Raw genomic sequence first — 12,104 nt, 5'->3', positions numbered from 1 at the left:
GTAGCTTGATTAATTAATTAATATGGCTATTGTAGGATTAGAAAAATTGAAACGTGTAAAACACGTAGGAAGAACCCCTTATGTTGCTCTGTGAAGTTAAAAGTTAGGAAGGAACTGTAGTAAGCTGCAGTTTTCAGGATCTAAAAGAATTATATATTTAAAAGAAAACAATATTTTCTTAACTAATTATACCTCTAAATTATTTTCAAGAGCTTGCTTTTATCTTTACAGGACCAGCCAGCATTCGGCCAATGAAAAATATTACAGCAATAGCAGGGCGGGATACCTTCATTCACTGTCGTGTCATTGGTTACCCTTATTACTCAATCAAGTGGTACAAGAATTCTAATCTGCTCCCTTTTAATCATCGTCAAGTAGCATTTGAAAACAATGGAACACTGAAGCTCTCAGATGTGCAGAAGGAGGTGGATGAGGGAGAATACACATGCAATGTTCTAGTTCAGCCTCAACTCTCCACTAGCCAGAGTGTACATGTGACAGTAAAAGGTAAAACATACATGTAATTTAAAAATGCTTGTGAAATTGGGAATGAAGGTGATAAGCATCTATCCTAGATTATGGTCTTGCTTACAGGTATTTGAATGTATATGTCTATGAACTTTATTGTTGGTCTGAAGTTGACCTTGGAGCTAATCTACGCTGATCTGAGCACGGATTACTGGTGGAAAGGTGCTGGAGTCTTTTTCTCTTTCGGGCTAGTTGATTGTCTCTTTTGCATAGTCTATAGATGTTGTTAATGTCTAAGTGTCTATTGATGGCTGATTTGTCAGACTTCCAGGCTTCTAGAAATTCCCTGGCATTTTTGGATTTGGCCTGGTCTAGGAATATCAGTTTTTCCTAATCAAAGCTATGGTTCAGTTTGTCTATATGTTGTGAAATTAAAGAATTTTCGTTGTGCCTTTTAATTGCCAGTTGGTGTTCATGGATACGTTCTGCCAGTCTTCTACCTGTTTGTCCTACAAAGTGGTTATTGCAGTTCTTACACAGTATGTTAAATGACTCCTGTTTTTTTCTTCTGGGGTAGCTGGGTCTTTGGTTTGCTTAGGATATTTTGAAGGGCTTTAGTTGGCTTGTGTGCTGTGCTGATTCCATGTGGTTGGAGTAGTCTGCGGTTTCTGAGAGATTCTTGATGTATGGCAGTGTAATTCTTTTTAGGGTTTATGTTGGTTGTGCTGTGTTGGGTTGAGTGGTCAAGAATGTTTTGATGAAGTTGTGTGGGTATCCATTTTGTTGGAATGTGTTGTATAGATGCTCTATTTCCTTTTTCTGCTGTTCTGGGTTGCTGCAATATGTTTGGGCTTGTTTAAATAAAGTCCTTATACAGCTTGTCTTGTGGGAGGTTGGGTTGTTGCTTTGGTAGTGGAGCACCTGGTTAGTATGGGTGGTTTTTCAGTAGACTTGCATTTCGAGTTTACCATTGTGGTCTCTGCTGATCAGGATGTCGAGGAAGGGTAGTGAGTTGTTGTTTTCTTCTTCTCTAGTAAACTGGATTCCTTTCAACATGTTGTTGATGGTTTTGTAGGTGTTCTCTAATTGGTCCTTTTTATTATGGTGAAGGTGTTGTCTACATATCTGATCCATATTTTCGGCTGTATTTGTGGAAGTGTTATGGCTTCTAGACGTTGCATGGTGACCTCCGCAATAAGTCCTGAAAGTCTCCTTCATTGGTTTCCCATACTGTAGTTGTCTGTCAAAAACAAATATAATACAGCTGTTAAATGTAACTTGGCATTTCCAGTTTGCATGCCATCTCCAGCAAGAATTTTCAGTCATGAGAGCTTTGAAAAGTACCAGTCCTAAGAGCTACTGCTATCACAGCATACAGATAACTGCTGTGCAGCAAGTCTTATTGTCAAAAGGTCTTAGGACCTGCTTGGCCGGTTGTAGAAATTCTGACCTCAAAAATAATTGCTAAAGTTTGTATTCATACTATGTTGTGAACAATTTTGAAAATCTACCTATGATTTATTTGATTTTTAATCAACTTTTTCTAGACAGTGCCCTTCATACTTATCAATCACTAAATGTCCTAACTGAAATCTTGACTCAAAAAAGTTAACACTTTGCACTGATACACAGAACCACTTATTCAACCATTAGCTTAATAGGGCAGAAACCCCTCAGACCCAGATCAGCTAGATTAGAATTTTTATTGCAGGCAAAAATTAAAAAATAGAAGAAGCCTTAACAGAGCAGAGAGCTCGGAGTGTTGCCTTTTCGCTTTGTGAGGTAAGCTTCTTGCTAGTTTGTTTAAAGGTCTTTGACAGATGAGATGTGTTTATACAAAAGTCCTGTCTAGCCTGAGAATTTATGGTTCCTCCTACACCAGCATTTTATTGGTAAAGATTTGACAATTAATAATTATTTGTTATGGCTTCACCTAATGCATGCTAGTTGTCTTGCAGATGAAATATTTTCTTTGGATAATTTTTATAGTTCCCACTTTTTTGAGCAACATATTTGCTCCGTTTTCTTCCAGTGCCACCTTTTATCCAGCCCTTTGAATTTCCGAGGTTCTCTATTGGCCAGAGAGTCTTCATTCCATGCGTTGTGGTCTCAGGGGACTTGCCTATTACAATCACCTGGCAGAAGGACGGTAGGCCAATTCCAGCCAGTCTTGGGGTGACCATTGACAACATTGACTTCACCAGCTCCTTACGGATTTCTAATCTTTCCCTTATGCACAATGGAAACTATACCTGTATAGCAAGAAATGATGCAGCAGCTGTGGAGCACCAAAGCCAATTAATTGTTAGAGGTAAATATAATGGTGGCAATAGTATCATCAAAAAATATTATCAAACACCAGTTGTGATGGGAACTAAATGCTACTAGAGTGTACAATAATTGCTCTTTTGTCTTCTCACATGCCCCACAATAATAGCACATTTCTTTTGTCTGAACATGTTACAAGTGAATGGAATCAATGGTCAGGAAATGTCTGTTCTTACCCTTGGAAGCTGCAAGTTTTAATATACAGAAAACCTTAGAGTGAGTTGAAAGAATTTGAAATATGATTAGATTATTTTAGCTTTGAGCCTGTCCATTTTTAATAACAAATTATGCTAATTGATAAGCAAGCTGTATAATTCTGCTACAATAAAGGATTATTACTGTCTTGCCTTATGTTTTGGAAATATCAGTTGTTCAGCTACTAAGAAGGTGTCTCCTATCACTGTGATGCTATGGTGATGTTTCTCAACTGGCAGCCCTGTGAGTCAAATCCAGGTGCGTCCAGACAGAGGCTCCTAGCACTACCAGTCAGTAGGTATTATCCTGCTCTTCTGTCTTTTTTATAACTAATAATTTATTTTAAACAAATCCACAAAAATGCAGTCGCTGTTATGTACATATTTTCATAAGCAACTTCCATGACTATCGGTAATACATGTTTTTCTATGCAACTTTTCATATGTATGCTTTATTTAAATTCAACTTAACCCTGACTTAATTTGTAGAAAACCTTCCCAAATATACAGTACATGGACAGTTATGTAAATGTCATGAATATATTCTGATGATTATGAAGCTTCTGCGGAAAATAGCTAGCCATAGGCTACTGCTAAGCTTGTAAGCCGCCCTGAGTCTTCGGAGAAGGGTGGGATACAAATGGAATTAAAATAAATAAAAATAAATAAATAAATAGAAAGCACTTATTGTTGCTGTCTCTATTGCAGCAGAATTTGCTTGAGCGGTACATAACATTTCTGCTTTAAAAAAAAAATCCACAATGGAAATGAATTCCATTCCAGAAGGCAGGAGTGTAGGTGTCCTTGACTTATAACCATTCATTTAGCAATTGCTTGAAGTTACAATGGGGCTGAAAAATGTTACTTATGGCTAGTTCTCACACTTATGACCATTGCAGCATCCCCACAGCCACAGGATTGCAATTGGCAACAGGCATGTGTTTACAACAGTTGCAGTGTCCTCGGGACATGTGATCACTATTGTGACCTTCACAGCCAGCTTCCAATAAACAAAATCAATGGGAAAGCCAGATTCACTTAACAACTCCAGCAAAAAAAGATTGTAAAATTGGGTTCCGACGATGACTCACTGATGATTATATTGCTTAGAGACTTGAGTCGAGGACTACCCATTCAAGTAACTCTTAAACGTTTTGAACTAAATTTCAAATAACACCTTACTATGTAGGTCTTACAAACATTTAGTTTAATATAGGATGTGGATTAATTAAGGAATATTTTAAGCTTTGTAAAAATGAGAATGTTTGAAAAATAATTAAAATAAATAATAGGGCAAAATGTTTAACTAAAATACAAATATAGTATTATAAAATAATTTTGTGACTTTTTTATGAGAAAGATGTATTTGAAGAAAATGTCTAAACAAATTGTTTTGTACTAGATTTATTATTTATTTATTTATGCATAAATAAATGCAGGCATGCAACTGGGAAAAGCATAGCTAATGATGGAAGTAATAAACAATGTCAGATTTATCTTACGCTACTGCTGTTTTTTGGGGAAATAACTAAGCAATCTGTTGACATGAGGTCACTAGATTGCTGGAATCAATAAATTAATACAATGCTTAGCATATTTATTTTACATAAATAAATGAAATATAACTTGAATAAGGCTATCTCTATTGTTTACTTTTAAAACATGTATAATGGAAATAAGCTTTTCCTATTGTACTTCTTGGATATTTTACGTTATCTGATAATTAAATATCCAGTGAAAAGTATTCCTGAGTGTAGAACAGACATGTCAAACACAAGGCCCAGGGGCCAGATCCGGCCCGCAAAGTGGTTTCATGAGGCCCACGAAGCCATCCTGGAAACAGTGAGGGAATGGCCCCCACCGCCTTGGCCCTGGCCCAGAGACCCTTCTCCTGCCAGAGACCCTCAGATCTGTCCCACTCCTGCCCAGGCCCCCATAGGCTCCCTTGATGCAAACGATGTAGAGCTGGCCATGCCCACCCAGTAGGCCTTAAGCACTTTAGCCATGCCCACCCAGTAGGCCACGCCCACACAGGCCATACCCACCCAGCCCCCTGAGGGCAAACGCAATGCTGATGTGGCCCTCAATGAAATTGAGTTTGACACCCCTGGTGTAGAAGGTACATTGGGAGTTAGATTTTTCCAAAGCAGGATGCCTTTTACGCCAACAGACAAACAACAAAACCAAAAATTTGTGAGAAAAATCAGATCAAAGAAGTACCAGATTTAAACTGCAATGAGTAGAAGACAGGACCATGCACTTACATTGATAAAGGCAAACATTTCTTACCACGAGGTGTCTGCATTTAATATGCAACAATAATTGTTATCTAGCCATGATGCATCAAAATAGGTACTGCTGAGTCTGAGCTAGAGAGCCTGACAAACAGTTCTGAATATCTTATAAAGGTAAGGAAAAGGTGTCATGTAAAAATTAAGTTGGCATTTGTCACAGCGTGCACAGTCTTATTGGGCTGAGATAACCTAGAAGTAAATATAGTAAACAGTGGTTTGTATCAAATGGTGGTTTATCTTACACTATCTACAATATACACTAGGAACAAAATACATAGATGTGATAATACAGCAAACTCCAACACACAGCAGTTACAGTGGGAAACGGACAAGAGAGAGAGATACTCCAGCAAAAGCCTTCCCTTTTATATTCAGGCTCTTAAAGGGACACAGACTTCTGCTGAGTCATTCCTATCATTGCATCATCCATGTTACATTACATTACATTACATTATTACATAAGCTGTTTAGCTATTAAATTAACACCTTGACAGCATTTAATCTTGAGGACATTAAATAATTAAACAGCAGTACTGAAATAAACTTGTGAAATATTCCACTTCATGTATTTGTCATTAGAAACCAAATTCCCAAAGTGCAGTAAAAGGGGAAATAGAATAAGCAGACTAATCCATATTCATGGAGCATAAACTTCTTTCACATGTATATTTTAGAAATAAGGGAAGTTTCTGATACATTCCAATGGGAGCAAAATACTAGAGTCCATTAAAATGGACTTAGTAATGGTAAAGAAGCAAAAGGAGGGATTAAGTTTACTAATGTCTACTCCATTCTGCATTCAAAGATTCAAACAAAAATATGTACATTTATGAAAGATATGGCTAACCAAAGTGCTTTTAAATAGTTACATTTTTTAAAAAAAAACCTATTATATCAATGGTTTCTCGAAGTGTAACAGGGAAGCATTGTTAAAAATAACTTTTATCAGGCAGATTGTTCTCATGACATCCCCTTTGTGTCATCTCCAGCCTGTAACTTAGACTGCCATGAGTTATATTTAGTTATTCTGGTTTGAAAGTGAAATTGTTCTGCTTCTCCTTACACAAATATTGCCAAGAAGACAACCTACAATGACTTAATGGCAGTGCTGGCAGTAACATAATCAAGGGTAGGGATTTGCTCAAGTTCCCATTTGCTAATGAATCTATGACTATTTGCTGGGCACTGCTCTCTAAAGCCATTTTGACATGGGACATGAATCAAAAGACCTCAATGGCAAATAGTTGACACAGCTCTGGAAGGCCATCAATTCTGTGTCAAAGGCCCCTTGCTCCCAAAACAGTTCTGATTGGTCAGTGAGTCATAGGAGGGGGTTAAGATGGAGGGGGTTAAGAGGTGGAGCTGAGAACTGCCCCCGACCTCCGATCATTCCGCCGGGGCCTGAAGACCTGGCTCTTTGAGCTCTCGGGCCCAGACTGAGGAGAAATTTTAATTTGGGGTTCTTTTTAACTGACTACAGGGTCAATTTAATATTTTTTAATTTGGTTCTTAATTTTTGTATTTTGGATTTTTAATTCCCTGTAAACCGCCCTGAGTCCTCAGGGAATAGGGTGGTATATAAATATAACTAAATAAATAAATAAATAAAGATGAAAGGAAAGAGCATTGTTGATCTGGGTATAAGATTTGCCCTGATTTTTTAATATTTCTGCTGTTTCCACCTCCTTCCCTTGTTAAAAAATCTAAAATAGTCAAGTGGTCTTTTACAGTACTCTGATCTTAAATTATAGGCAAAATATTTTGAAGGGGAAGTGAAGCGACAATAGTTGAACTAGGTAGTAGGCTGCAGATAAACCATGAAACGTACAAGGGTTTGCTTATTACATGGCTGAAAAACTTTTCTGTGGAAATAAAATACACTGGAATAATGCCTCCTGGAAAAAAAAAAACCACATCCATTCCAAAGAGGAAGAAATGGCAGAGGTATTCCTTTTGTCCCAAAGAGTGTCCTTCAAGTTTAATAGGGATGTACTGTGCTTCAGATTCAAAGCTGAAGAAGTGCCTTGGAGCAGATAAGATGTTGCACATGTCGATATCTCTTTAAAGAAATTGTGTATGGTATGGTAACCACATGGTCCTAAGAAAATATACATTTGTATCTAAGAGGCAATTTACAAGTATAAATGCTTGTTTGAGAAGAAAGCACGGAAAACCAGTCCATGCGTCCTTCCAAGCACTTTCCATGCCCCTAAAGCTCAGCCAGAAATTTTCCTTCCATCATGTGGCCACCACAAATTTTGCTTAAGATATCCTGGCTTTCTCCATGTCAGCATTGAAGAAGTCGTTTCCTATTGCTGCCTTTGGAAACCCAGTGTCCTTTTTTTCTTTTCTTGGTGGACTCTCATTTTAATATAAACCAAATCCAACTCTGGTTAGCTTTTTGAGATCAGCCAAATTTCTTATAGCTGGCTCATGACAAATAATTTATAACAAGAGTTTTCTTAAACCAGCAAAAGTGACATCTCACTTGTGCTAACATTTTATAAAACTTGTTTTGAATAATGGAATTTCTTTTATTAATTTAGATTTGCAATACCCCAATACATGATACTAGTATTTCAACAACAAAAAACAAACATTTTATTCTAAATAGAATCACTTACCATATACGCATTTTAATCTTTCCAGAGAAACCCCAGAGAAAATGAGGGTAAGAAAACCTCCTGTCCAAGACAATGATAAATTTGATCATGTAATCAAAAAATACTAATGGTAGCTTTATAAAAAGGTAGTCTTGGTTCATTAATTTATTGCACTCTTGCAATAGCTCCATTGCAAAAATAAACGATCTTCCTCCTGTTCATCCAAAATTGTTTCCCTGATTTCAGTGGAGACAGAAAATCAGTTCAGCAAGAACATACCATATTCTCTCTTCAAGATATTAATTTGCTCTCTTTTTAAAGAATCAATCTGTATGTATAAAAGCACTTGAAAATTGTTTTCTGCATTTATACACAAAACTACCATAAGCCTTTATGGTTTATTAGTCACTACTGTATATGGGTATTTAAGGATACTGCAAATTCAACTATTTAAAATTTGCAGTTCTGTTGAGACAGTAACTTGGTATTTTAACATCTCAACTACAGCTATGTCCTACACCCTGTTATGATCTGAAGAATTAAATGCCCCAAAGTAAAACGTTTATATGTTTTTGCTATATCTATGGTAACCAACTAAAGAAAGATGGAGATGGAAGCCAGAGCACTGATTGCTGCAAACAGGAGGCCACATTCTTAGATTAAAAAAAATAGAAATCATTGTACAAAAAGTTTAATAAGAAGCCACAGAATTAATTATAATAAACACCATTGATTCCCTCCCTTGCTATACCAAAGACCTGTGGAAATATTAGGTGTAAATATTATTTAATTTGGACATTAATGCATTCCACTAAGTATGGCAGTTCGTATTATCAGACTTTTTATTGCCAGATGTGTTTCTAATATCATTTGCCAAACAATGTTTGGATTGTGGATCAATAGAAATTATTTTAAAAATATCATGGTTAAATGGTCTAATTATAGCTAAAGTGATAACCTGATTATATCCTACTTTCTTTGTTTCCTTTTAGTTCCCCCCAGATTTGTGGTTCAACCAATTGATCAAGATGGGATTTATGGAAAAGCTGTGATCCTTAACTGCTCTGCAGAAGGCTATCCTGTTCCTACCATTTTCTGGAAGTACTCCAAAGGTATTTCTATCCTCTAACGATACTGATTACGGTGTAATTTGAAAATGTATTGTGCATTTATTATGCAATGTTCATTTTGTTAATATTGCAGCTGTGTCAGATTGTAGGGAGGCTGAAAAAGTAATGGAGGCAGGATAAACATAATCAAAAGCTAGAAGGGTAGTTTGTTAGCAGCTTATTTTATAAATGGAAACACCACCCTAGTAGCAAGAAGATTAAGAAGAAGCATTTCAAATCATTCAAAGAGATTCAAAGAGTCTCACTATAAATGAGGGATGAAAACTTTTCTTGTGGTTTCCAAGATACTCCAAGACTAATGTTAAAGATACCTTATTCAAAAATCAGTTCAGTTTTTTTTCTTAATGTTGCCTAGGGGTTTGACAATACCTATTATTTCTCTTCACGTAATAAAATAATGTAATCAAATAAAATAAGGGAGATGATATCAGTTCTTGTTATAGGTAGCCTTTGGGTTACAACCATTAAAAATTATACCAGCACTAAATGAATGATGCTTATGAAGGGTCCTTATAGTTCTGGCTGTTGCAGCATCCTTGGTCATGTGATCACAATTGAGATGCTTGGTGTCCAGTTATGACTATGCCATTGCAGTCAACTATGGCCACATTATTGCAATTTCCAATTGCAATTTCCCTGTCAGCTTCCTACAAAGTCAATAGGAAAACCATCAGAAAGTCAAAAGTTGCAGTCTTATGTATCCTTGCTTAACCACCCACATGGTCTTTGTTTAAGGAGGGCAACACTTAGTCCTCAACTTATGACCATTCCTTCAATGACTGTTCAAAGTTACAATGGCATTGAATAAATGGCGGATGATAGGTTTTCATAGTTGCCATTGCAAGTGATGCAGTCATGTGACATTGTACTTTACAACTACATTGCTTAACGACAGCAATTCCAGCCCCAATTGCTATTGTAAGCCAAGGATTATCTATAGTGTAAACGTTCTGAAGATTATCACAAATCCAAATATTGTATAGAAGAGTTGTACATATGCTACTGAGTAGTCCCCTTTCATTTATGAATGTACATCTGGTCCAGATAGAAAGTTTAACCCTTTCTTCAGTATTCCTCACTTTTGCTGACCTTGAAATATAGGAAACAATCAGTTTAACAGGAGGAGTGTTTTGCGTATCGATCAGTTCCTTGACTTGTGAGCTACCATTATTCTCCTCCACCCTACTCTACACAGAAACAAAACAAACATCTGTATCTCCACATTATCTAGTTCATGTATTTGGGTATTTGCTAAAAGCACACAAAGGCTTTCCAACTGCCAAATTACCATCCCATCTTGCATTTAAAATATTTTGTGGTGTTAGAAGTAGAATGATAAAATGTCAGCATTTCTTCAAGCAGGCAACCTTCTAACCTTGGTTGCATTTTGCAATGCCTATCAGAATGGAGGAGATACTTTTAAAATTGTGGAGCAGTTAGGCTCCAGAAGGAGAATCTGAGCCTTTATGTGTATAAATGCCTGGGAAGGGAATAACAATAGCCAGCTTGAGAACTGGAATAGAGGTGAGGCAAGAGGTCCTGTGAATGTGAAAATAGACTACCCACAAGCTCATCAAATTCACCACAGTTCAGAGAAAAATATCAACACTGCTGGTTTCAAATAAACTAGAGCACCACAGAATAATTTGACGCAGCTTCTGAAACAAGCCAATATTGTGAGATCAGTTCCAAATCTAGTCCCAAAGTGGCTGAAAGTACTTATTCTCCCTAATGGCAGAATTATTGTGGAGCTCTGGTTGTTTGTTTGCTGTTTGTTGGGACACTTTGCTTCTTCTTTTTATTACTTTTCTATTTTTAAACGTAAGCTAGTCAGAGTCATTCTGGAGTCAAGACAGCCTCTTAAAAATCATCCTCTATGTATAGACATAGTCTAAGAATACCCTGGGAATATAACAGATGGACATAACTCCAGCAGTCCTAAAGCTTCTCTAAAGCTTTCTATCCAAATTACTCCCAAATTTCTAATTGTTATGCAATTAAAGTGGGACAATATTAAATACTGTATATAGGGTAAAAGTCATATTAACTGACAATTTATTTTTATTTTAGTGCTATCTACCTCTTTCTCTTGGCCCACTCATGTTGGGGATTGGACCCATGGCACAGCACTGAAAAGTATCATGTATCTTTTAACTTGAAAAGATTATAGACCTCTAGAATAGTGTAGTATCGTATCTGCTAGGCTCTTGTTTGACAAACAGAAATTATTCCATTGTGCTTTGATTATAACTTTGGTGCCACACTACAATGGGAAGAAGACAAAATCTTCTGTTATCTTCCCAAAGCTGTAACCTGGGGTATACTTTTGTTCCATGGCAAATTAATTACCAGGATGCTACCATTAAAGCTGTAGCTCATTTGCACTCCCACTTGATGAACACAACATTTGTACAGGTAGTGCTCACCTTATAAACATGATTGGGCCCAGAATTACAGTTACAAGTTGTGCCAAGTCACCATGTGACCATGCCCAATTTTAAAAACTTTTCTGCAGTGGTCATTAAGTGAATCATCATGATTGTTAAGTGAATCCGTTGTCCACAATGGGCATTTTTTGCCAGAAACTGGAAGTAAATGCTGGTTTCTGGCAAAAATTGCAAATTGTGGTCACGTTCCCGTGGGATTCTGAAATATGGGCCAGTTGCCAAATGCCCAAACAGCAATCACATGAACATGGGGGTAGGCAGCTGTTGGAACTTTGCATCCAGGTCATAAGTAGCCCTAGAGAGGTAACTTTGAACAGTTGCTACATGACTGTCCGTAAGTCAAGGACAACCCATATACCTCTTTCTATATGAGCAGTATTGCAGGCTAACTCTCCCCACAGCCTGAAGTTCTGGACTCAAGCTTGACTCAGCCTTCCATCCTTCTGAGGTTGGTAAAATGAGGTTCCAGATTGTTGGGAGCAATATGCTGTCATTGTAAACTGTCCAGAGACTGCTGTAAAACACTATGGTATATAAGTCTAAGTGCTATTGCAATTCCTGGGTTTAAGATTATAATTTTATTTATTGAGTTATTATCCATAATGTAAGGAAACTTTTCTGTTTATGAGCAATGTTATGT

At 36.9% G+C, this 12,104-nt stretch overlaps 1 protein-coding gene across 1 annotated transcript in view; it reads left to right on the top strand.

The window, feature by feature from the left end:
• DSCAM (DS cell adhesion molecule) overlaps nucleotides 1-12,104 on the top strand; it is a gene marked incomplete at both ends in the record, with an annotated part of 361,720 nt that overhangs the window by 201,669 nt on the left and 147,947 nt on the right. Inside the window, 3 exons of the mRNA XM_081327319.1 lie at nucleotides 232-507; nucleotides 2,501-2,779; nucleotides 8,880-8,999. Coding sequence (XP_081183445.1) covers nucleotides 232-507; nucleotides 2,501-2,779; nucleotides 8,880-8,999 — 675 coding nt within the window. The remainder of the gene's footprint in view (nucleotides 1-231; nucleotides 508-2,500; nucleotides 2,780-8,879; nucleotides 9,000-12,104) is intronic.

Source organism: Vipera berus, assembly GCF_964194415.1.
Source record: "Vipera berus genome assembly, chromosome: 4".
NCBI lineage: Eukaryota > Metazoa > Chordata > Lepidosauria > Squamata > Viperidae > Vipera > Vipera berus.
This window is presented reverse-complemented; position numbering and strand designations above follow the sequence as displayed.